A 24,038-nucleotide genomic window follows, 5' to 3' on the forward strand; every position below is an offset into this window, starting at 1 on the left:
GCCTGCAGGCTACACCACTAACCTGCCCCAAGCAAGCAAGCTACTCCAGTGTCATGCACCTTTTATTCCGGACGTCGACAAACAGCTACGCAACGCAACAGCGGAGAGACCAAACCCGCGGGCAGAAAGGGCGGCAGGGCCCACAGGGCAGCGGCCGTAGACCGCCTCCGCCCGCAGGCCCCAGCTTGAGGCTTGCCCGCCTGCGTCTGCGTTGGTGTTCCCGTGCTCGTGCCGCCACGCCACCAACGCGACACGCACATAAGTAGCCGCACTGCCGCAGGCCGCCTCGCCGCCCTCGCCATCCGGCTGCCGCGCCCCAATCGAGCCGTGCGTGCAAGGCCATGGCGTCGTCGGCGCGGCGGAGGCACGCGGGGTGCGCGGGGGAGTGGGCGGCGGTGTCCGGCGCGGGCGCGTGGCGCGTCGAGGCGGCCGGCAAGCACCAGCTGATGCGGCGGACGGGGCTCCCCGCGCGCGACCTCCGCGCGCTGGACCCGGCGCTGTCCTACCCGTCCAGCATCATGGGCCGGGACCGCGCCGTCGTCGTCAACCTGGAGCGCGTCCGCGCCGTCATCACCGCCGCCGAGGTGCTCGTCCCGGCGCCGCGCGACCCCGCCGTCGCGCCGCTCGTCCGCGAGCTCCGCGCGCGCCTCGCCGCCTCACCCGCGCCGCCGCAGGTCTCTTTTACGTCCGTCCGTGCCCACCTCCGCTCCGATCCTTCTCTGTTTCCTTGGACCGTTGTTTGCTGAAGCAAGGTTTGGTTTTTACGGTGGAAGGAGGACGGAGCGGCAGAGGACGGGGGTGAGTTGCCGCCGAGACGCGGCGGGGGAGGCGGTGGCGACGGCAACGGCAAGGACGGGCAGGCGTTGGGAAGCGACAAGGTCCTGCCGTTCGAGTTCAGGGCGCTTGAGGTGTGCCTCGAGTTCGCGTGCAAGTCGCTTGAACAAGAGGTACGGCCTGCCGGTCAAATTGCAGCGATCAGCTGTTGTTTCATGCTATTCGCAAAAAAAAAAAAAAAAAAAAAAAACTGTTGTTTGACGCTGTTTCCAATTTGTGTGTGTTCTTCAGACTTGCACATTGGAGAAGGAGGCGTACCCGGCTTTAGACGAGCTCAGCTCCAATGTCAGCACTCTCAACCTTGAGCGCGTGAGGCAAATAAAGAGCCGATTGGTTGTTATTTCAGGGAGAGTTCAGAAGGTGAGTTGCTCGATCACTCTGACTCTCGTGAAAAATGTCTTCATCGCCATGTTACAACAGTAATGGGTGAGTAAAATTGAACTGCTGAAAGTGTCATCGTGCACCTTCCGACAGGTCAGGGATGAACTAGAACACTTGCTAGACGACGACATTGACATGGCCGCCATGCACCTGTCCGAGAAGCTCGCCTACCAAGCCGCTGATAGCCAGTCATCGAGATTCGCCGCCGACAACGAACCGAGCGAATTCGATGAAGAGAGGTACATACCGAAAGCTGATCGATAAATTCCAAGCTAGGAAGAGTGCCTCCCTCGGTGTCAGACAGAATACAGACGTAGCATCAATCAATGTGCCAATGCAGGGACGGAGAAGTCGAGGAAGAGGGAGGATCATCCGAGGGCGGCGGCTACGGCAACGGGACCTCCGCCGCCGCCGGCTTCACGCCCAAGATCGACGAGCTGGAGATCCTCCTGGAGTCCTACTTCGTGCAGACCGATGGCACCCTCAACAAGCTCAACACCGTACGCCGATCTCGCACCCTTGACGAACAAAATGTTAACAAACCTTCTTGCAATTTTGCAATCAATCGTGATGAACACGAACTGATACGGGTTGAAATCTGAAACTGATGAAGCTGCGCGAGTACGTGGACGACACGGAGGACTACATCAACATCATGCTGGACGAGAAGCAGAACCAGCTGCTACAGATGGGGATCATGCTGTCGACAGGCACGCTGGTGGTCAGCGCCGCCATCGCCGTCACCGGCGTCTTCGGCATGAACATCACCATCCCGCTCTACGATAAGGGCGTCGGGGCCTTCTGGCAGGTCACCGGCGGCATCGTCGGCGCCACCGCCGCCATCTACCTCGTCGCGCTGCTCTGCTACAGGAGGAGCGGCATACTGCAGTGACACCGGAGTGTGGACCCGGCTTGGACGTTAGTATATGACACAAGAAGATACACGTCATCTTCCGGTGTCAAATAACAAATTTTCTCTTCTTGCTAACCTTCATGATGACGCTGTTACATCAATCTTAAGTTAAATTATCTGGAGAACGTGCTAAGGTCGAAATTTGCGAGCCCTAATCCCTTTATTTTTTAAAACATTGATGCGTCGTTGTCTTTTGGCGCCTTTTCTCGTACAAACATTTTGGGTACTGTCGTAACAAAATTGTTTTCGTTTTCGACTTTTTTCCTTGAGAGGGTGGCAAGTAGATTGGGGGCTATCCCATTAGGCCCAACTAGAAATACAAGTCAACATTCAACATTTTTGAAAATTTGATCAACATTCGAAAATAGTATATTCAACTTTTTCTTAAACATAAATCAACAATTTGTAAAACGATACAACACACAACATTTTTTATGATCTATTTCAACATTTGAAAAAATGGATTCAACATTTTTACAAATAAAGATCAACATTTCCAAAAGTAATTGGATTGTTCTCTTTCTCTAGCAACGGCGCACCGCGCACGCACAGCAGCAGCGGGCCGACGGCACGCCAGCGCCACAGGGCCGCGCTGCTGCGGAGCTGCTTCGGGGCCAGTTGGGCACCGGCCGACGGCGCTGCCGAGCCGCGGAAGCCGCTGCTGGCCTGGGCGACGGCGACCAAGGGGGTTGCGGTGGAGTTCAAGGGTACCAGGAGCCGGCACATGGGGCAGCGGACGACTGTGGAGCGCGGGCGCGGTGTCGCGGGAGGCGGCGCGACAGCAGGAGGTGGCGCGCGCGGGGAGTGGTGGAGATTGGGGCTGCGAGCGGCGGCAGCTCGTGCAACGGAGGTAGGGTTGAGGAAGACGAGCGTATCCTACGGATGAAGTTTGTCGCACGAATCTCAAACATTAAAAGTCTAGTAACAAACCAGCTACCGGAACGTGCGTCGGATTAAGAGTAGACTAGATTGTTTCTAGCCAATTTGTAGACCAGCGCTAGCCAGACAGGGATTCTGGCTGTGCGGCTATGCCTATTGTAGGGCCCCATGGATGTAATCCCTGGCCCAATAACACGCATCAACAGTTTAAGAATTTTCTTTGCTATTAAAACATATCTACTAATTATACATAGTTTAACTTACATTATTTGCTGGGAAAAGTTCAATTTACATTTGGATTAAATTGAAAAGTTATGATTAGTAAAAATGACGTGGTGTTACCCATGAGGCCACTCTAATGCCTTCCTCGGGGAGGCAAGAACAAAAGAAAAATAGAGAATCTCGTAGGTTTAGAACAATATAAGAGAAATTCCTTGAGAAGCTATACAGCCCTTTTAAGAACAAATAATAATATACATATAATAAATTCCTACAAAGTACTTGTGCAATGACTTGTTCCATAGGAATCTTAGTGGATTTCTCCATAAGGTCCAACTACGTGTTTGTTTGTGCCCCTTTTATGACTAATGTGTTATTATGCGCCTCATCCAAATAGCAAATCGTGTAACTTTCCTGTGTTCTCTTATCTCATCGCATTTGAGCTGCTAGTAATATGCTTTTCTCTTACTATGTCGAAGAACGTGTACGACCTAACCATGAGTCCCTGACACCAATCTGCACGTAACTGGCCCATCCCCTCGCTGACAGATCCACACAACTGCTTCTCTGGCCCACGTGTCTGTCACGCAACAACATGTACCCCCACCACGCAAATTAAAAACCACCTGTGCACTCCCTCCTCAAGGGAAACGACCGACCGAAAAAGCTTAGAAAAAGAGGAAACGAACTTCTTGACTACGAAACATCAAAACTAGCATCTCTCGCAAATCACTCTCAAAATTTCCTCCATTTTTGTCGAAAAAAAAGGACGACGAAATTCATATTCCGGGAACACCAACCCTGACTCCGTTTTGACGCGGCTCCGATGGTCGCCGCCGGCGCCTCAGCCGCCCCCAACCCTCCTCGCCCCTCGCCCTAGGGTTCGATCCGAACGCCACCAGAATCTCGCGCCCCTCTATTTTGTCTTATTATTATCATCCATTTCTCGTCTCCCAATTTCATTCGCTCGATTTGCTCCCGCTGCATCTGATTCTGTCCTGCCCCCCGGGGAATGGATTGGGCGCAGCAGCAGCAGGGCGTGAGCCTGCCGGCGCCGCGATCCGAGCTCCACGCCCCGCGGATGCAGTACCAGCACGGCGGCAGCCGCAGCCGCATGCCGCCGTTCGCGCGCGGCGGCGGCGCCTACAGCCGCGGCCCGAAGCAGTTCTACCCGCCGCCGCCGCCGCCGCCGCCGCCTCCGCTCCCGGCGGCCGCGCTGCCTCCTCCTCCGCCGGCGCTGAACAAGTACGAGGTGCTCATGGAGGCCGGCCGCCTCGCCGCCGAGTACCTGGTGGCCAAGGGCGTGCTCCCGCCGGGCTCCGTGCAGCAGCGCGGCGGCGCAGTCGGTGCTGTGGGGTGGGGCCAGCTGCCGCCTCCTCCTCCGCTGCCGGCGGGGCAGGAAGCCCCGGAGTACTACAACGCCAGGAGTGGCCGGCGGCAGGTCGATGATGAGTGTGGTATTCGTAACGCCCGCTCGCGGCGGAACCGTGGTGGTGATTACGGTAGCAGCAACAGCAGCAACTACAATGGAAGGGGGAAGAGGAAGTTTGGGGCTGATAATAGGTATTCCGATTCGGGGAGGGATAGGGGGAGGAACAGGGGGTATTTGGATACCCGGAGTTACGATGAGGATGATGAGGATGGGGCTCCTGGGTTCAAACGGGAGCGGCGAAGCAGTGGTGGGATTGATGAGGTTGGGAGTAGCGTGTCAGGTGTGGCTGGGGAGGGGCCATCATCGAAGGTGGAAGCGATGGGGGAGTCGGAGCTGGAGGATACTGGGTCAAAGGCTAGTTCTAACAGCAACCTTCGACAGAAGGCTGATGCTCTGCAAGAGGTGGAGGATGAGAACGAGGCAAATAAAATGCAGGAGGACAGTGTGGTGTCTAATTCAGAGGTAGTGGAGCAAGTGTTGAATTTAGAGGGTAATATCAACAATGATTCTTCTGGTGCTGTTCAAGAGGCAGAGACAAAACATTTGCCAGTATTCTCAGGTGAAAAAGTCTCAGATGGGAGGCCTGAAGATAGTGGCATTCTGAGTGAGAAGGTTGAAGATGATAAGACTTTGCATGAGAAGGCTGAAGATGATACAACGTCAGATGAGGTCTCCATTATGGAGAACAATTTACCTAATGATTCTATAAATTTGCTAGGCTATTGTAGTTTTGCAAGAGTTCCAAAAAGACCACGATCAGTGCTTGCAAACAGGAATGCAGCACCAGCCCGAAGAGAATTTGCTGTGTCTGGACAGATCAATCTGGTTACTGCTGAAGAAATATCGCAGACAACAATGGATGGAGAAGCTAACACCAACTTGATAACTAATATCCAGGAAGACAGCAAAGATGAAGTGGTCAGACAAGAACATGCTGAACAAAGCACTACCTGCAATCATGTGTCAGAATCAATGACATTCCAGGAAAAGGGAACACAAGATGAAACTGAAGAGATGGAAGAACAGAAGAACATACCTCAACATTATGGAGTTGAGGATAAGGAGCCCAATGAACCGTCTCCTTCATTTGCTTCTCACCAGAATAGCTTCAGTTTGCAAGTTGAAAAAGGAATAGAAATTTACAATTTAGATACGCCACCACAGGATGAAGTGTTGATTGATCCACCCGATAAAGGAAAAACAGTTGATTCGGAGTTATTGCCTAATATGAAAGCAGAAGCTGGTGTCACAATGGAAGAGGAAAAGCTTGGTCAGTCTAGCTCATTTAAAATACGTGATCTCAACCTGGTTGGTAGTCCAGAGGTTGCTGACATGCGAGCTGATCCTCGTTTAGGCCAAAGCTCCACTGCTGGATGTCCAGTGGAGCTACAAGATAATCAGCAAGTTGAATTTGGAACAACTCTTGGTAACAATTCAAGTAATGCTGACACATTTTTATTGGGAAATAAGGCAGTTCAAGTTATTGATATCGAAGATGACCCACCAATTGAAGCTGGTGCTTGTGACACTTCAAAAGCAAAGTGAGTTGTTCTTCTCTGCTGTTTCATTCTGGTGAAAGACACATAGAGTCATAGAGCGAATGCCTTGTTTTTGTTTCTGATATTATGGGTTGATAAAATACAGGGAATCAGAGCCCTAAGGGAAACTTGCCTTGGACTAGTTACCTGTAGGTGACATATTTTTATAGACAATTATGAGTGTTAGCTACAAGCTATTGCTAATACGCTGGTGTTGGCAAACAAGGTCAACAGCTGTCATGCGACTACTCGGTTCATGGCTGACTCCTTGTAAATCTTGCCATTATGTCAAATAGTCAACAGCTAGATATGCACTTTCACATTTAGTTTTAGTCAAGAAAAACATGGAGCCCATTCATATCTGCTGGAGCATGTGGGCCTTTTGCTATAGTGAAATCAAATTTTACCCCTAAAGAACATTGATTGGACTTGTTAAAGATTTCTGGCTTGCATGCATTTTGATTACAGAAACTATGTAGTAGCAGTGTTGACGGTCAGTGTCTTTCAATCTAATTATTATAGCCCATGCCACAATTATTTCTGCACGGTGCATTGATAGCATGGAGCAGCCATCTCCGGTCATGTTAGTATATGCACCAGTTAACTGTTGTTTACTACATATTCTTATTACCCCCTGTGGCATCTGGCCATATACTTTAAATCCGATGCATTTTGGTGTACTAATACAATCTACTGTCAATCAGAGGTGAGATGGTATATTCTAGCATGGAGAACTTGACGAACCCACCCACGAACACCGATGCCCTTCATGGTATCCAAGATGGCTATAGTCTTGCGATTTCAGATTACCTTGGTTACCAATCAATACAAACAGACCTTCAAGCTGGGATGGACCTAAATGGTTCAGAGGTGAGGTTTCCTGCTATGTTTAGCCATCACATATACACTTGGGATATAAATTCCAGAGTCAGATCTTGCCTCATTTGTGTCATCTGTAATGGAGTACTTACATCCTTTTTTCTTTATTGTTCCTGCAGGGCATAACTGTCATGGATGATCCAATATATAGTTCTCTTGGCGACATAGGTAGATTTTCTGCTTCTTCAATTAGTCTTTCGACAATTATGCGCTTTATATTTTCATTTTGTTGGTAGTTGTTTAATCCATATTTGTATGCCACCATGCCTCCATTTGTGGCTTTGCTGACATTCTGTCATTTCCACACTTTTTTTTTTACTTTGAATGGCTGTTTAAAACTTGAAAAGGCCACAAGAGATATGCCTAAGCTTAATTTCTTAATTTTCTAAATTAGAAAACAAGGGAGACATATATGTGGTCGTTATATACTCTCCGGAAATTCATGCAATATAGATACTTCCTCCGTCTCAGAATATAGCTAGGTTTAGAATTTTTCAAAGTGAAACCTTTTCTATTTGACTACGAATAGCGAAATAATCATAAAGACTAATAACATAAAAATGATGTTAGTAGATTTATCGTGAAACCAACTATTATAATATGTAACCTTTTTTATTTGAAATAAATTATTTTTAGAGATATTGTTGATCAAAGTTAAAAAGATTTGACTTTGGAAAAAAAACCTAAACGTAGCTATGTTCTGAGACGGAGGGAGTATATTGAAGTTGCTCACATCTAGCAGCATATATTTTTTAATCCGATGCAGATAGATAGTTCCATGGAAGTGCAGTTCATGGGTGGTTTTTGCCATCTTTTTTTTTTGGGGCAGACTGGCGAAGTATAACCATCTCTATTCTGTGTAACTTCTTGTGTTGTATATGTCAAGAGGGAAATCTAAAGAAGGAAATTTTAATGTATGATATTCTCATAATTTGAGTTGTGTCTGGTTGTCATTCTCCAGAACTGTGGCTCAAACTTGTGTACAAATCATTAGCACTAGCGCCTTTTCTATCTACTAGGTCACTGGAAGCCTGGAACTATTTCTTAGTACTATGCTAGAATGCATCTTGTCCTAAGATCCTTGCGTGACCTTTGGTAAATTTTACTCCTTATGGTTTCAGGTTTTATGGAGGTTTGGGACCAGCAACCTCAAGACTACGAAAAGTTCTTCTGAGGCATGAAACCATGTTGCTGAAACTGTCGCATACATTGACAGATAAATACGAGTTACACAACACTTGCATAGACAGAAACAAAGCCGCAGATTGTGCCAAACACATAGAATCCCGTATGCTCGTGCGGCAGCTGCATCTCATACACTTGCATATACCAGGCCATATTGCCACTTTTGCGATACCAGGGCCAGACTGGAGACGCTCAGTTGCCCTGGCTTGTTACCCGACACACACACTGCTGTAAAGAGTTGTCGCATAGCTGTCTGTCATGTAACTCAAGGGAATTCAAGCCAAGCCTGATATTCATACCAAACAATTCCTCTGTAAACAGTTCGATATTTTGCAAAATAAATGGTTTATTTGTTATATCTGTATTCTTGTATAGTGCTGTAACCTGTAAGCTGCGTGTGGCTTGTTTGGAAACGTATCAAAAGTAAGGCAAATATCCCTTCAATTGGGTAGATGATTTGAATTAACTTCCTAGTTAATCTAAGGGCATTGGTTTATATCCTGCAGACCAAAACAAACTGGACATTCAAATAACGTCTTCAATCAAGTTGTTAATGTGTGGAATGTGCCAATAGCAAGAAGGTAGATGGAATCCATTGAACGAGTGGTTTATCGCTCATAAGTGGAGAAATCGAGAAGTCAATACATCTGGTATTCTGGTTATGCATGTCCAATGCTTCACTGTTTCGGTGGGCAAAATTCCAGCAGATTACACAACAGCAAAACTTCAAGCTGGTGCTAGCTCGCAACACCAGAAGTGTACACATAGGTGAAACTCATTTGAGATCAAATGCCTCCGTCATGTTATGAACAGAAAAAAAGTTTCTCAAACTATATGGTGCTTTGGCTATCAGCTGCAGCTGACAGTTTCAACCCGATTCACACAGCGGCATCTTTGGCCGCCTCCACTGAGCTCGCGCTTTGTTTGCCAGAGCCAGTAGAAACCTTCACAGTAGCAGGCCTTAGTAGCCTCTCCTTCAAGAGGAACCCTCGGCGGATTTCATGCGAGACAATCCCTGCCTTGAACTGCGAGGATTCTTCTCGTGCGATGGCCTCATGTACCTGCATAAGTAAACACAAGGTTATGAGCCCACACAGTGCTACCTATACTATGAACAGAAAAGTACTCTCTTCATCCCAAATTATAGGCCGTTTTGACTTTTCTAGATACATAGTTTTTGCTCTACACCTAGATATAGCATGTTTAGATGCATACCAAAAACTATGAATCTAGAAAGCTAAAACGACCTACAATTTGAAACGGAGGGAGTAACACTTCTCAATTTTCATGCATATCTACACATTTTCTAGCCGAGTAGCTGCAAAGCACGGAAAGTAGATGATTATTTTTTCTTCCCAATATTCGATATGATTTTTGGATCAAGAGTTATACTGCAAAGTAGATGCTGCATGTTACCCATAGTTATCAGGAAATTGCACGAAAGCTAAACTCATCCTATTGAACCAGGCCATAAAAAACTAGATATTATGACGCACTTGTTAATACATAAACTTTTTTTTCATGTTCAAAAGAATCCAATATGTTGTCTGTATCCAATTTTTTAGGGAGGAGCCACTGAATGTGAACAAAAGGGATGACAGAAATAGTAAATTATACTTACCGAAGGATCAAATGGCTTGCCAACTGTTTCCACAACTCCTACACCCAAATATCTTAGTGTTTCAACTAACTGCTTGTATATACCTTGATAGCTTGTGCTGATCTTTTGCTCCTTCTCAGTCTCAGGGGTGTTCTCTAAATTTGTCTTCTCAAAACTATCAACCAGAGGCAACAGACTCTGAACAACTTCCACCTGTATATTTGATGTAAACTTTGCTCGCTCCTTTTCAGTCTGCTTCCGGAAATTCTCCAGATCGGCATTTAAACGAATAAACTTCTCCTTCCCAGAAGTTATTTCGGCTGTAACACTTTCAAATTGAGAAGCTACCCTACTCTTCTCTTTTTCCACAGAAGTAATTGCCTTCTCAACTTCGCCAAGAACCTCATCATTTCCATCTAGAAAGGCTGTCTTATACAGTTGAATTAGGTCTTTCATAGGAGGGAAATCTTCCCCATTGACAACCTGCAGAGACACTCATTTTGGTGAAACTTGATGAACACACTTATCAAAATCAAATGCATAACAGGATCGAACAAAGAACATGAGCAGTTCTGAATGATTCTATTTCTCTTTTCATTTCATTGCTACCAGCTATGTAAGTATATCATCACTTCACCTCATTGCTCACAAGTTGCAACAGTAGCTTAAATCACAATCTTTCAACTTTGGCTTAAAACCCGTGTTCCAATTTCATCACACCGTGCTTCAAACTATTCAATTTATCTAAGAGAAAAAAAAGGCATTTCCCAATGTGTCCAAACACTCATGTGATTGTCAGAATAATAGCAAGGCAGTCTAATTTTAGCTCATCTTCTCTATCTGGCCAACCCCATGCAGTATAGGTAACACTGGAAGTTCTTGTCGTCCAGGGCAAACAAAGAGCATACTAAAGATGGGTACTTATCGCAAAATTAGCAATGGCACCTTAATACACACGTTCAGTTCTTCCTCACCCACTCTAACACTCCAATTGCAACGTGTCACGGAACCAACCCTTGAAGAATAAGGCACACCTAAGAGCACATATACATAAGAAAAACATTGAACTAACACAATGCAATCGCCACACTTCAAGAGCAGTGCTTCCCAATTCTCTCTGCTCCTCATCAAACATAGTACCCCCAAAGGGGCGAAATTCTCCGCGAGCTAGTTGCTCCACAGATACCTCCCCACTCCAACCCATGTAACCACAAACGGCAAGGAGAGGTACCAAACATCTCACCTTCGGGTCAACGCCAGCGCCGGCGGCGATGCGGAGCGGCCGCAGCTCGGCATTGGGGCGCCGGGTTAGAAAAGCGGGAGCCGGCAGTCTAGGTCTCCAGCGAGCTTGCAGCACGGAGGCCGGAGCTGGGTTCTGGAGGCGGCGGCCGGCGGAGCTAGGGTTCGCTGCGGCGGAGGCGGCGGGGCCGGAGCAGAAGGTCGCCGCCATACTGCCCTATCTATTCGTCTTCCCCACCAACTGTCCGGAAAGCACCCGAAAAAACAAAAAGAAAAAAATTAGTAAATGCCATGTAAAAATGGCGCTCGCTAACCCCTCCGGACGTCCGATCGCGTGGGATCCCCGCCGTTGGATCGACGTGGGGCGGGACCCGCCCGTCAGATAATTAGAGGCGGGCGAGACGGCAACGTCGGCTAGGTCGCTGCCGCGCCTCGAACCATCTCGTTTCGTTTCCGTTCACCCCCCTCGCCCTGCTCGCTCGCTCCCTAACCACATCTCGAGCGCGCTCTTGGCGGCCGCCCCCACGCCTCCGTGCTAGTGCCGTGATCCGACGCGCCGCTCTTGGAGGTGAGGATCCCTGTCGCTCGCCGGCGCGGTGCGAGGTCGGGTGCCGTATTAGGATCGTGCCGCCTCCGCCGAGCCTTGGTTCGCGGGCCCGGATTTGGCGCGCTTGATTTGCAGCTGGGGAAGCATCAAAAGGGGAACGAGAATTAGCTAGCTCTGCAGAGGACACGGGCTTTCACGCCCCTCGCGCGCAGCGCGTACGCTCTGCTTGAATAAATTGGAAGTCCTCCAAACTTCTAATGGCTTCAGGTATTCCTCGGTCCTCCCAATTTCATTGGAGATAATCTCCTTTTCCCTACATACTTGTTTCATTTTTTTTCGTTCGGGTTTGCATGTGAATGTAATGAATTGGTAGCACGTGATGTATGAATCGCTTAGAATGAAGTGAGTTATGGTGCAATTTTATTAGAATCCTTTTTCTATTCACGATTTGGTGTTTCTTGTATTCAAATGAATAAATAAGGTATGATTTTCAAACCAGGTGCTGGTCTTGATTGTTGGCGCATATTTATTTTTGGTGAAGAACCTTATGTGCTGATCCGTCAATTGGAGTTCTTAAGTTTTTCCCCAAATTGAATATGTGGTGGGTCAAATTTTAGATCACCTGGAAAATCCAGCTGTTTGCAAGGGGCCTAGATTTCTGTGCTCATTTAACTACTCACTGTAGTTGTTCATGTGATACATTGCCCCTCATTCCTCAAATTGTTCATGTGATACTGTATCACCTTATATTGAAGTAGAATACAAAGGATTAGGATTGAATTTCAAAAAAAAAAAAAAGATTAGGATTGTAATGGACATTTAATAATGTACACTTAGGTCATCATCAGTAGTTGGAAGTTGTCATCCTGTATCAAGGCCTATGGAAATAAGAAAAGCGCCTGACTCAAGTGCATAAATGCCAGTGGAAAGCGTATTGTGTATGATATCGTTTGACAAGGTGTTAGTATACTTAATTAGAGCTACTCTTAGTGCTGTCACTTAATAAGGAGATAAACTGCTATCATAATTCTTCATTTAGGATTGTGCTGTGCTAGGGCATGACAAAGGCTATTCTGTGAGATATAACATATGCAGTATAAAGGGGATGCACAGTCTCGTCAAACTTTCTTGAAAGCATAGTCATATTAAGGGGAAAACAATTTTTTATTATTATACTTCAATTGTACTACCTCCGTCCCAAATTGTAGGTCGTTTTGGCTTTTCTAGGTGCATAGTTTTTGCTATGCATCTAGATATAGTGTATGTCTAGATTCATAATAACATCTATGAACCTAAAAAAGTCAAAATGACCTACAATTTGAAACGGAGGGAGTATGTAAGGATTGTATTTTGCATCAAGAGTTAGCATGCCTGCAGGACGTTGTGTTTCTATGGCTGAATTCTGGATTTGTCCTTACCATTCACTCTCACACACTTATGTGATATGATAATCTCTTCTCTTGCAGATATCTCTGTTGATATTCGGCCGGACTTTAACTCATTTGATCATTTTCTAAGCATGCGATATGTTGCAACAGATAGACCCTGGATGAGTAAGTATAATGAAGCTGTTACTTGAATTTAAGTATTGAACTGGCTGTCTGCCACTCTCTAATGACGGTCGAACATTAGCTTCTCTAGTGCTACAGGGAGATTAACATTTTGGTCTCTAATTCCTTAACAGAATTATATGGGATAAGAGTTCAGCCTGTGCTGCCATTCAGAAGTTTGAGCTGCAAACCTGATCCGGCACTTATTCATCAGTGCCTACCTGATGAACTACTTCTTGAGGTGATGGTTATATGAACTGAAAGGGCATTTATTTTCATTTTCTTAACACATAAAAGAAAACACTTTACTGAATTGTTCTCCATTTATATCCATTCCATGTGTTGATTAGGGGGGCCAACAAAGATAATTAAAAGACAAAACACTGCATCTTGCGTTAAAAATCTTCTTAAAATTAAGGGTTTCAGTAGAAAAAATAGGATCATGAGGGGGCCCATGGCCCGTGCTGGTCCCCCATTGGCTCTGTCACTGATCATGAAGAGGAACTCATATACTTGATTAATCCATAATATATTTCTTGCTTGGAAAATATCCATTTTATACTCCACTGAAGCATCATGAGAGTCCACTTATAACCTCCTAAAGTATTGTTTGGCTGGCTTAATCGCTTGGTGTCTCATAATACCGGCTCACATCACCCCCTATATGCCGATTTTGGTAGACTATTTTGATGGCATGGAAGGTTGTACGGCAATAACATCTTGTTTCTTGTTCTCTCTCAGACTCTCGCTACCTGATCCCTCTTTTGCAGCTACATACTCAATTACTCATCCCAGTTGTATTATCCTGTGCCAGCATGCGGCTGCTGTTCTGCTCTTTCAGTATTCCTTTGAGCCCATGACATCCACCATATGCAAGCACTAATATATGTATACTTCAAGTCACGACATGATGTAACATGCACACCACCAAGGGGGCTAAGCAATCATTTCTGGCACACATGCATCCAGCATCCTAATGAAGACATAAAATGCAATGCAAATAGGATGAGATGTACAAGTAACTCCATGTTTCCATGCATCCAATTGGTGATAATGTTTGAGTACTGATCTTAGCTAGGAAAGAGAGAGAGAGAGAGATGAGAGTAAGTTCACATTTAAAAATCATATATGAAATGGTGATGTGGCACCATTCATGGCAGCACACATCATCAACACCGCCTAGCAAAACCAGCATAGGGGTGTTATGAGCTGCTATTATAATCTACGGGGGTGAAGTAAACCCAACAATACTTTAGTTTGCTAAGTAGACTCAATCGATACATTGGGGGGAGTAAAATGGATTTTTGTCCTTCTAAGTAGAGAGTCCTAAATGTCACCCATGTGCCTCATCTTAATCCTATCATGACTTAAGCATGAAAAGAAGTCAGTGATCTATGCAATACTGCCTTGCTCAACTGTTTTATATATTCTTTTCAACAGATTTTCACAAGAATGAACCCATATACTTTAGGGAGGGCTGCATGTGTCTGCCGCAAGTGGAAATATACTGCACGTAATCCTACTTTGTGGCGCGCTGCATGCTTGAAGACCTGGCAGGTTAGTGTACTTATATTTTGCTCAGTCTTAATGTTCTTACATTTCTGAAGCATGCAATTTTCTATTATGAAGAGGAGTGGAATGGAGGCAAACTATATGATGGTTCGGTCATTGTATGATTCTTCTTGGAGGAGAATGTGGCTGCAGAGACCAAGAATTCGAATTGATGGTAAATATTCAAGAAGCCTTATATCATATAGTATGATGCATTATCAAATAGCATATTTCTCCAATTAGATGAGAGTGTTTTGTGGGGTTTGAATTTTTTTTAACCTTTCCAAGTGCTGGCTGTTATCTACGATTTTATCGATGAAATGATCACCATGAGAATGACTGAATGATTATTGGAAGGGTCTTTAAGATGTTTATCTGAATGTATCTGTGTTCTGTGACATAAATCAAAACCTCATATGGAGGGCTAAGTGGATACACAGAACTATGACTTGACATTTTGTTCCAGTGTGCCCAATTTAGTTTGCACACTGAGGTCTAATGCATCATGGATGTTACATGCAGTATATATCTATAATTTGTTAGTATGATCAGCAGTGAGCCAGTGACCATGCTCTTTGACTCAATTCTGAGTTAAAATGAAGGCATCCTGTGAACTCTTAGTTTTAGTTTTATAGGGGCAAAGCTCATCCATTGCCATTCATGGCGATAGTTCGTCTCCAATAAATATGTTTATCTTTGAAAACCACATGAAAGTTCTCTGAATTTCTCTGTTTCTATTGCTGCCTAAACGATAGAGCTTTCAGTATTGTGGGTATATTATATTTGCAGACTTTGATACTTGTTGCTTCTTCAGGTCTCTATGTGAGCAGGAACACCTATATTCATACTGGAGTTACAGAGTGGCAATTCAAGAAAACTGTCAATGTGGTATGATGCCATGATGGCACTGTTTGTTTCTTTAGAACTTCATATGACTTACGTTTACAAACACTGATCATTATGGCTGTATTATGATCAGTTTCCTTATTGATTTCATGTTCTAAGGGTTTCCATCTGTTGGTATTAATGATAGTCCCTTTCATGTTCAGGTTTGCTACTACCGTTACTTGAGATTTTTCCCTAGCGGGAAGTTCCTCTATAAGGTCCCTATCGCAACTCCTGTTGTCATTTGTCAACACTCAACAGCACGATTCTCACTTGTTACTCCTTTTCTTTTTGTCCCTGTGAATAGCAGATTTCCCCAGATAAAGTTAAAGATGCTGTCAAGTGCATGCATTTCCGGGCATCAAAGGCTGATTGTGTGTTTAAAGGCGACTATGTACTGTCAGAGGATGGCCAGGTCAGAAGTTCAGACTTCCTTTATGCTTCCTTCGGCTATGTCCATCACAATCTTCCTAACACGAGCTATTCTTCTGTCATGCAGATAGAAATGGCACTCCTGTATCCAGGGCATCGGTACACACTTGTTAGGATGTGCCTTAGGTACCTCATATGAAATTGTTGTCCATGTTTTGATGATTGTTGCTAATTGCTAGTTCCTAGCCATTGAAATTTTTGCCAACATTCTGCAGGCTTAGAGGCACCAAAATTGGTGCAAACAACAGGTTGGACGTGCTAAAGATCCTAACCACTGGAGTGAATGCAACGGAACTGAAAAACTGGACAGGCAGCATACTTGAACTTGTTGAGGGCTGGGAGGAGGATGAGACACATGACCCTGATGTCCCTGCCGTTTCCCACAGCAGGGGCTTGTCTCCCTTTGTATTTGTTCCGTTTGAGGAGGTATGTGATTTTGATTATGGCTAAACGCATGTTGTACTAGTTCACTGTGATCAGGCTGCCATTATATGGAGAGTTATCTGCAGCTTGTAGTTCAATTTCTTATACCAAGCATAGTATGATTGCCTGAACCCTGAAGTGTGTAAATTGTTCAGGCTGATACTTCAGTGCTAAACCTCCCAGTGGAGAAGATGGACTACTATGTCCCTGGGTGAGCTCCTCATGACGACGTATGACGGAGATGATTGATGGCCCTATTGCAGGTTGGGGTGATGATAATGGAGATGATCAGCGATTTCATTTCCTCGAGTAACTCTTGCTATAGCAATATGTAAATATGCAAATGTTGTTGTATTTCCTCTTTTCAGGTTACCTGTACGCAGCTGTATGAATAATTATACATTATGTTTGTTGATGCTTGGAAACACACTAGGCAGGAAATAAGTTCTTCGTTTGTTGATGCTTGAAAACAGGGTGGGAGGAAATGAAGCTGTGTGTCAAAACGAGTGGAACCACCCTTTTGAATATTGTGACTCTGTACTATAGAAACAAGCAGTCAATCATTGTAAACTCATGAATCTGAATATGCATTTTCTGATTGTACAGTTAAAACTTTTGCATCTTTCTTTTTCCCCCCCTATTTTCGAATTGAATCTTCACATCTAGCTACTTGAGTGCTACCAAATGATCAATAAGCATTCGAGTATGTTCTGTAAGTTTCTCTCCAAAAGAGAGCAATGACGATCCTGAATTCCTGATGGATGGGAAACGCATGCACGTTTATTTTTGCCCCTTCAGGTTCAGCGGGTGTCGCAGAAGTTACACATGAATCTGAAGCCTCTGTTCCCGAAATCAAATGATTGTTAGCAAAGGAGATATCCAGAGTGTGTCATCTGACATCAAGGACTCGCAAGAGGCGCCACAGAACTACACACAGTTCTATCAGTATCAGCTGGGTATTTGCTTTATTTAGTAGCAGCTGGCGCCTTCGATTGAGTGAAGTGGATGTTCCTCGTACAACCTACATGCTGCTGGGTTTGGGATGGGGGTCCTGATCCTTGTACACGAGCTCCTCCAACGCCGGATTACGAGGCAGATACGTGTCCTGCAGTGCCAGAAACAATCGGTACTTCAGCAGAAAATTGACTAAATTTGCTAAATTGTCACAAGCCCAGCATTTGCAGAACAATTTACAGCTTAATTAGGATGCGGCAAACTCAGTAGTTGAAGAACATTTGCCAAATCCACCAGAAAAGAACAAAATTGCTAAATCCTAATGGGTGCGCTCAACGATCTCCCCTGTAGCTGCAGGTGATTGTAGAAGCTAACAAACCTACTAATCAATTCCCGAATCCTCCTCGAAGCATCAGTGAAACGATAGAAGCGTGACGCAGGAGATAAGCTAGTGGGGAAGCAGAGGAGAAAGAGGGGGATCACGCACGGAGATGTAGGAGCAGGTGGGGACGACGCGCATGCCGCGGCCCCGCGCGTGGGCGAAGGCGGCGTCGCAGAGGCGCGCGGCGAGCCCCTGCCCGCGCTTGCTCCGCGGCACGTACGTGTGCACCATGTCCATCACCGCCGGCGACGGGAGGCGGTACTCGAGGAAGGCCTCGCCGTCGGGCGTCTCGAATCTTTCCTTGTCTTCTCTCCACACGATGCTCTCCGCCTCCGGCGGCGGAGAGCCCTCCACCTCCCGCTTGCCCGCGCCGCCCTCCTTCGCCATCGGATCGCCCCGGTGACTCTGCTGCTCTTCGGAGTCGGACTCAGCTCGTTGCTCGTGCCGGCCGCCGCACAGATGATTGGGGAATGGGGAACCTGATTGGGAAGGAGCAGGCAGCTTATGGGCTTGGCCCAACCAAATCTTCGATGGATCAGAAATTTTTTGGGCCTGTGTGCATAATCTGGGCTGGGGCCGTACCCTCCAGATATTGCAATGGGCTGCAGGATTCTGCCAACATTTGTAGTAATTTAGAAGAGAAGTTTTCTGTTTTCGTTCACAAATCAAAACTGTAGGATTCTACGAGTAGAACAAGAAAAAAAAACCGTCAAATCTCTTTAAACAAAGGAGAAAGGGGCTGCCAACCAATCTTTACCGGGCCACATATCGTCTTTTAACACAAATTACAGAGCTACTATGGGCATCGAAATATCTTTAGAAAAAGCAAAGCAAATCAAAGCAAAGGAAGCGCTAGAATTTCACGCTTTGGAAAAAAGTGAGGAGAGAATGGTGGCTGTGAGAAGCAAAGCACGCAGCCAGGCAGCGAACAAGGAACCATGCGTGTTTCAGAGATCGATTTCACGCTTGTCGTAGCACGTATAGACAAGCAAGGAACCATGCCTGTTTCAGAGAAAGCAAGCTAAGGTAGCTGCTCGTTTGCAGTAGAGTTTTGATTCGGTGCACAAGGCACAAGCTCGGTACTGACAATTCAATTTGATTTGATGGTTTCTGCGGACGCAGGAGCTGGCGATAGGTGCTGATCAAACCAGCGAATTCATGGGTTAGATCGGCCTTTCCTGTTCGTTTGCCTTCTATACGGCAAGAGGATCGGAATTTCATCATGCACTTTGAGCTACGGTACTACTGTGATTCATGTGACTGTAAGCGTTGGTACTTTTAATCCAAGCAAGTTTTCAGACACCAGTGCACTCTATTAGCTGGTTTGTACATGCGCCAACGTCCACTGATTCATACACCCTATTAGAGCATGCATTCGTATTGGATTAACTGCTTGTTAATTGAAGCTGCAACGAATTAATGTGACCTCACTTTGCTTCCTGCTTACTCCACTGCAGCCGATCACGGCAAGAGACGTTGACAGCGCAAGAGAGGAGATCATTTTATTATATTCGGAACAACAGAGACAAAAAAGGTCATCTATTTTGATGGTTGGAGTGGCTTTGGGGCGGTACCGGTCCTCAGATCCATGGCACAAGAACTCCGGTCAACCAAAGCTAAGAAAACTCCTCCAGAATTATGCTTTGACACAATAACTTACATTGATTGCTCAGCGTGGGAAAGTAGAAGGGTGATGCAAAGGAAAATCGCCGAGGAGCTCAAGCTTGACCCTGAAATAATGGCCATGTTTGACAAGCAGGATGAGGAGGACGACTTCAAAGATCTGTATCATGACTCCAGGGACACGGTCAGCGAACTAACACATTCACAGTTCCGGTCACTTCTGCATGAAGAAGCCGCTGACATAGCTGCTCGCCAATCATGGATGCAGAGCATCGACCAAACAATGGTAATAGAGTGCTGCTTGTACGAGTTATTCTTACAATATAGTTTTCACAGTGCCACTGAATTGGATTGGGTGTCTCATGCTCCAAACTACTGGATGTGCGATGGGATCATTAAAGGGGATGGAACAAGGAAGATTAGTGACACATTGCATCAGGAAATACGTTGGGAGTTGGGTGATTCTTTTCTTGGCAGCAGCATGTTTGAAAAACTCATGGAAGATCTGAAGGCTCCATTTTTGGTAATCAATGACGATGTTTCCTTCTTTGAAAAGAGACCGTTTCGTTGGATTTGTGTCACCTCAAAAAATCTGCCAATACAAGAGGATACAAAAGCCATATTGGAAAGGGCATCGTCTGTGTTCGTAGCACTTGAAAAGTCTGATAACCCGCAAGGCTTACCAAATGGGCTTCTTACACATTGCAGTAACCTTAGCGTGCTAGTTTTATATTATTGTGCCTTCAATTTTATATCACCTCCTTTCCTCCAGTGTCGTGGATTGAGATTCCTCGGATTAGATCACTGTACACATGACAACACAAGTGAAGGTGAAAACTATACAAACTGGGTGTGTCTACAAAGCCTATGGGTGCTTGACTTACGATACACAGAATGGGGAGATATCTGAAGAAAAGATGGATGTCATGGCTAACCTCAGGGAGCTGAACATCGAGGGATTCATGTCCTGGCAACTGATAAGCAAATTACAGGGTAGGTTACATCACCTTCAAAAGCTTCGGATATTCAAACCTACTAAAAAAGCAGAGGTGACAACAATGGATCACCACAACTCATTTATGGACAAAATGAATATGGAAATACTTGATTTGTCTGGTAATAGAGACATGGAAAACCTACCGGCAAGCTTATCAATAGCAAAAAACCTCCAGATGCTTTTCCTTGATGGTTGTGACGGGCTAGAGAATGTCGTTGTGCCCGAGGGGCTTCCCTCTTCCCTAAGGTTGTTTAGCTTTGATGGGTATGGACGGGTAACCCACTGGATGCCATCTTTTAAGGTACCTCTGGAATCTTCTGAGCAGAAGCCGCCGATTGATGCAGATAAAAGGGATGTCAAAACCTCCAAGATATCTCTGCAAGGCTGCACGCAATTGGAGAATTTGTTTGTGGAGCTGGACCTCTCAGGATGTGCAATCAAGGTACTTGACTTTACCACTATGGTGGTAAATGTCCCGGTGCTCAAGCGGCTCTTTCTGCTGGGTTGTAAGAACCTCCGCGCAATAATATGGGGCTCATATGATTCAATGGAACTGCTAAAGCTGGAGTTGGTATGCATAGATACACGACCGGAGAGGAGAGGGCACATGGGTTTACTCGCCCGTCTCTTGCCCAACATAAGCATTTCCTTCTGCAGTTGCGTGCTATTCTTGCAGACGTGAGGCTCGCTAGGTCCTTGTTTCCTCTAGTGCGTCATTATACAAATGAAAGGACCGTCAAGAAGATGATTGAACCCAGCAAGCGGCAGCACGATGATGCTGTGAGCCGGTATGGTGATGTATTTTCCAAGATTGGTGATGCCCCGATGCTGGTCTTCCTGCAGCCTCCGACTCAGCAGTTGGATTGTCATATTGAGATTAGTGATGGGAGCCATAGCTTGGAGAGTGAACTGTCACATTCTAATTATTTACATCATCTAATGGCGGAGTTCACTAGATCCCTGCATGTGCACGATGCCTCGACCATCGTTAGCATGCCTGCGTAGTGCGTACTGGAGGCGCCTGAGGTGGTGCCGCACGGAAAGATGCTCTACAATCAACACAGTCTTCCCTTCTGGCGGTGATACACCTGCATTGGAGACTATATGGGCATCGGATCTCCAGATAGCCTGCAGCATCTGGAACAAAAGTTACCGTTAATCTAAATGCTTTGAAAGTCTTAAGCATATGCACCTGCACTCCTGCCCCAGGCTTCAGTTCGTGCTTCCTGTGTGGGACGCTTTCTTCCCTAGCCTGGAGAGCCTCCACATCATCCACTGTGGCGACTCATGCACGTCTTCTTGCTGGTCGAAATGTGGTGTACCGTTCCCGAAGCTGACCACCATCCACTTGCACGACCTGCCAAAGCTGCAGCAGATCATGTCCGAGGTCAAGATGCATGCTCCCGCGCTCGAGAACATCAGGATCAGGGGATGCTTCGGCCCGCGCCGTCTGCCGTCCTTGAAGGGCCGCGAGCCAGGCGTGAAGCGGCCGACCGTCGAGATGGAGAAGGACGTGTGGGACGGGCTGGTCGCCGGCCACCAACCCGGACCTCTTCGAGCCGCCTATGCACTCGCGCTACTACAGGCGGAAGCGCCTCCTCAGGGGCACCGTCCTCAGGTACACACATATACGCATACCCGTTCTGCCCTGCATGTTGATATGTTAAATAATCCATCCACCCCTTGTTTTCTCTGCTACTGACTCCACACTCACTCACCATTGACTGCTCTGCCACTCGCATCGCCCAGGTGAATCCTGAGCCGGGCATCTGCTGCTGCTGGGTTTCGTTCATGCCGTGTGCCACTTACGTCGATTTGGTTTGTTGGACAGCACTGCTCCAGCTGCTGCCTTTGCTTGAGCTTGTTCTGAGAGGTACAGGCCTCGGGTTGGCTCCTTCCTGCCCGTGCTGATGGCCGTGTTGGCCTAGCGGTTGGTGTGTGTTGTGTGCTTCGGAATAAAAATGCGGCCTGGTTTAACTTTCTTCCTGCGCGCGCGTTGCGCTCAGGCGGACAGACCCGGCCGATGTGTGTGCCTACCCACCAGCTGCGTGTGGGTTTGATTTGTGTGGCTTGATGAGCGCCTGCTGCGCCGTGTGTGTTGTTGGGGATCCGGATCAAAGATTTCACCCTCGCGCTTAGGAATAGGAGAAACTTAACTTTTGCACCGCGCCATCACCTTCGCATCACATCATGACCTCCGCATCATGCTGCGAGGGTGCCGGATGTTCTCCTTTGTGTTTGCAGGCGGATTGTGCTATCGGTTTCCACGCAAAGGTCCCCAACATCTACGGGAATGGACAACGGGAGAGGTTAATGGCATCGCGAAGGTGAACGTAAGGACCGCCATGATTTCTTCCGGCGAAGGTGTTTGTGAGGTAAGTCACGTTGAAGACGTAGGAAGGATGGCATGAACCGCGTGATCTAGTTGAAGTGTACAAATCGGAACTCTTTCTTTACCAAAATGTACAACATATTTTAGAAATGTAGTGGTAGAGTGGGGATAAATTCAGTATGAAAAAGTCGGTTGGCCTCCCTAGGGGAGGCACCCTGGGGCATGTTTTTTGGAGAAATATAAGCTTTAAAAGAGTTTTATTTTCCATCTGTACGTGCTTTCTTAAGTGTTCGGTGAGGAGCTTGCTTTGAAGTTTGCCGATCGTGGCAGCCCAAAGTTTGTTTGCTATATATGCTGTGTGTGATGAACGACGGCTGGTTGTGTGCCTGGTGCCGGCTGCTCTGATTTGTGATTGTGAACCATAACAAGTTATGATGTATGAAGTCTGTGCTGTGTGTGATTTATTCGTGCGATCATCAGTGTGGTGATGTCTGTATCCATGCGTCCGTTTCCACTTGGGAAAAGAGATCGATAAGGTTCTGTATTAAGCAGTGCACATGTTTTAGCGTAGCTACCAACGATATGATTTAGCTTGTGACTCAGCAACCCAGGTGCCGTGCCATCATCGTAGTGACGAATCCTTGATTTTTCTTAGGTAAGGATACAGTTTGTGATTTCAGGTCTGTGAACCAGCATGTTCGGAGGACTGCTTCGCAGCTGCCTGCTACTGCTCGGCAGATGTTGCTTCTCAACCCACGTAATTATTAGTATGACCTAGAACATTTGTTGGGTCTGGTTCCTCTCTTTTGCCTCCATGGAGAAAAAAATAACTCTTACCACATACTGACTCCAACACGAATGCATGTTTGTGTGAACGGTCGGAAGTGGATGAAAATATGAATGGAGGAACAGAGTTCTCCAGACTCCAGAGCACGGTAGGATCACTTGTGAGCTTAATCTGAAGACTGAAGCATACACAACAATTAACTGAAATGGTTACTCGAACAACAGATGCCGCAACAATCCAGGAACCCAAACTTGCTGTTTGTAGCAAAGCTTCTCAAGGACAATGCCCGTGCATTAGAGATTGCTTCAGCTGGCCTTTATTTGTGCTGCGGATGTAGCTACCAGCCTACCACCACAACCTCCATCTCTGACATTTCTCTTGAGAAATATATGAACACGCTGTCATTTTATCACACTCGATGATTTTTATAAATGTCAAAGTGTTAATGAGCTGACTATTTTTTTTTAATGTTGGCT

At 46.2% G+C, this 24,038-nt stretch overlaps 6 protein-coding genes and 1 pseudogene across 8 annotated transcripts; 5 read left to right on the plus strand and 2 right to left on the minus strand.

Annotated features, from left to right (window-relative positions):
- The first annotated feature begins 341 nt into the window (after positions 1-341).
- On the plus strand, positions 342-2,245 carry LOC101764817 (putative magnesium transporter MRS2-D). Its single transcript, XM_004977937.1, has 6 exons — positions 342-674; positions 774-947; positions 1,066-1,194; positions 1,309-1,454; positions 1,556-1,715; positions 1,829-2,245. Exons 1-6 carry the CDS (start codon positions 342-344, stop codon positions 2,105-2,107), a joined length of 1,221 nt encoding a protein of 406 aa, XP_004977994.1. The 3' UTR covers positions 2,108-2,245.
- A 1,661-nt stretch (positions 2,246-3,906) lies between these two features.
- On the plus strand, positions 3,907-8,704 carry LOC101759254 (uncharacterized protein At4g26450). 3 transcript variants are annotated; one of them, XM_004975576.3, is made up of 5 exons: positions 3,908-4,107; positions 4,254-6,199; positions 6,901-7,066; positions 7,195-7,243; positions 8,197-8,615. In XM_004975576.3, the coding sequence occupies exons 2-5, from the start codon at positions 4,308-4,310 to the stop codon at positions 8,247-8,249; spliced, it is 2,160 nt and encodes a 719-aa protein (XP_004975633.1). In that variant the 5' UTR covers positions 3,908-4,107; positions 4,254-4,307; the 3' UTR covers positions 8,250-8,615. The 3 variants fall into 3 exon arrangements, with proteins under 3 accessions (XP_004975632.1, XP_004975633.1, XP_004975634.1); XM_004975577.3 differs by having other exon boundaries at positions 4,257-6,199; XM_004975575.3 differs by having other exon boundaries at positions 3,907-6,199; positions 8,197-8,704.
- Positions 8,705-8,851: 147 nt separating this feature from the next.
- LOC101760216 (protein GrpE) lies at positions 8,852-11,362 on the minus strand. The gene is made up of 3 exons (XM_004975578.3): positions 11,104-11,362; positions 9,882-10,343; positions 8,852-9,321 (listed from the first exon to the last, which is right to left on the minus strand). The coding sequence occupies exons 1-3, from the start codon at positions 11,308-11,310 to the stop codon at positions 9,139-9,141; spliced, it is 852 nt and encodes a 283-aa protein (XP_004975635.1). The 5' UTR covers positions 11,311-11,362; the 3' UTR covers positions 8,852-9,138.
- A 174-nt stretch (positions 11,363-11,536) lies between these two features.
- LOC101760626 (F-box protein 7) lies at positions 11,537-17,099 on the plus strand. The gene is made up of 11 exons (XM_022828604.1): positions 11,537-11,913; positions 13,113-13,199; positions 13,331-13,437; positions 14,637-14,753; positions 14,826-14,922; positions 15,562-15,635; positions 15,797-15,850; positions 15,943-16,047; positions 16,132-16,190; positions 16,280-16,490; positions 16,643-17,099. Exons 1-11 carry the CDS (start codon positions 11,904-11,906, stop codon positions 16,700-16,702), a joined length of 981 nt encoding a protein of 326 aa, XP_022684339.1. The 5' UTR covers positions 11,537-11,903; the 3' UTR covers positions 16,703-17,099.
- Positions 17,100-17,245: 146 nt separating this feature from the next.
- On the minus strand, positions 17,246-18,294 carry LOC101761027 (acetyltransferase At1g77540). The gene is made up of 2 exons (XM_004975580.2): positions 17,929-18,294; positions 17,246-17,592 (listed from the first exon to the last, which is right to left on the minus strand). Exons 1-2 carry the CDS (start codon positions 18,208-18,210, stop codon positions 17,509-17,511), a joined length of 366 nt encoding a protein of 121 aa, XP_004975637.1. The 5' UTR covers positions 18,211-18,294; the 3' UTR covers positions 17,246-17,508.
- A 1,012-nt stretch (positions 18,295-19,306) lies between these two features.
- LOC111255667 lies at positions 19,307-20,463 on the plus strand. The gene has a single exon (XM_022828222.1). The coding sequence runs from the start codon at positions 19,412-19,414 to the stop codon at positions 20,354-20,356; it is 945 nt and encodes a 314-aa protein (XP_022683957.1). The 5' UTR covers positions 19,307-19,411; the 3' UTR covers positions 20,357-20,463.
- A 674-nt stretch (positions 20,464-21,137) lies between these two features.
- LOC101765625 lies at positions 21,138-23,543 on the plus strand (annotated as a pseudogene).
- The last annotated feature ends 495 nt before the right edge of the window (positions 23,544-24,038 follow it).

This window comes from Setaria italica, chromosome VII (assembly GCF_000263155.2).
Source record: "Setaria italica strain Yugu1 chromosome VII, Setaria_italica_v2.0, whole genome shotgun sequence".
Taxonomy (NCBI): domain Eukaryota; kingdom Viridiplantae; phylum Streptophyta; class Magnoliopsida; order Poales; family Poaceae; genus Setaria; species Setaria italica.

Excerpts from the sequence above, each read along its gene's own strand:
- LOC101761027 (XM_004975580.2), bottom strand. The coding sequence starts at position 18,210 with ATGGCGAAGGAGGGCGGCGCGGGCAAGCGGGAGGTGGAGGGCTCTCCG. Across the intron at positions 17,593-17,928 it reads CCACCTGCTCCTACATCTCC|GACACGTATCTGCCTCGTAA; the intron begins GTGCGTGATCCC and ends CTGGCACTGCAG.
- LOC101760626 (XM_022828604.1), top strand. Across the intron at positions 14,754-14,825 it reads CATGCTTGAAGACCTGGCAG|AGGAGTGGAATGGAGGCAAA; the intron begins GTTAGTGTACTT and ends TCTATTATGAAG. Across the intron at positions 16,191-16,279 it reads CTTGTTAGGATGTGCCTTAG|GCTTAGAGGCACCAAAATTG; the intron begins GTACCTCATATG and ends AACATTCTGCAG.
- LOC101760216 (XM_004975578.3), bottom strand. The coding sequence starts at position 11,310 with ATGGCGGCGACCTTCTGCTCCGGCCCCGCCGCCTCCGCCGCAGCGAAC. Across the intron at positions 10,344-11,103 it reads GCGCTGGCGTTGACCCGAAG|GTTGTCAATGGGGAAGATTT; the intron begins GTGAGATGTTTG and ends GTGTCTCTGCAG. Across the intron at positions 9,322-9,881 it reads GCAAGCCATTTGATCCTTCG|GTACATGAGGCCATCGCACG; the intron begins GTAAGTATAATT and ends TTACTTATGCAG.
- LOC111255667 (XM_022828222.1), top strand. The coding sequence starts at position 19,412 with ATGGCACAAGAACTCCGGTCAACCAAAGCTAAGAAAACTCCTCCAGAA.
- LOC101764817 (XM_004977937.1), top strand. The coding sequence starts at position 342 with ATGGCGTCGTCGGCGCGGCGGAGGCACGCGGGGTGCGCGGGGGAGTGG. Across the intron at positions 1,455-1,555 it reads AGCGAATTCGATGAAGAGAG|GGACGGAGAAGTCGAGGAAG; the intron begins GTACATACCGAA and ends GTGCCAATGCAG. Across the intron at positions 1,716-1,828 it reads CCCTCAACAAGCTCAACACC|CTGCGCGAGTACGTGGACGA; the intron begins GTACGCCGATCT and ends AAACTGATGAAG.
- LOC101759254 (XM_004975575.3), top strand. The coding sequence starts at position 4,239 with ATGGATTGGGCGCAGCAGCAGCAGGGCGTGAGCCTGCCGGCGCCGCGA. Across the intron at positions 6,200-6,900 it reads TGTGACACTTCAAAAGCAAA|AGGTGAGATGGTATATTCTA; the intron begins GTGAGTTGTTCT and ends ACTGTCAATCAG. Across the intron at positions 7,067-7,194 it reads TGGACCTAAATGGTTCAGAG|GGCATAACTGTCATGGATGA; the intron begins GTGAGGTTTCCT and ends TTGTTCCTGCAG.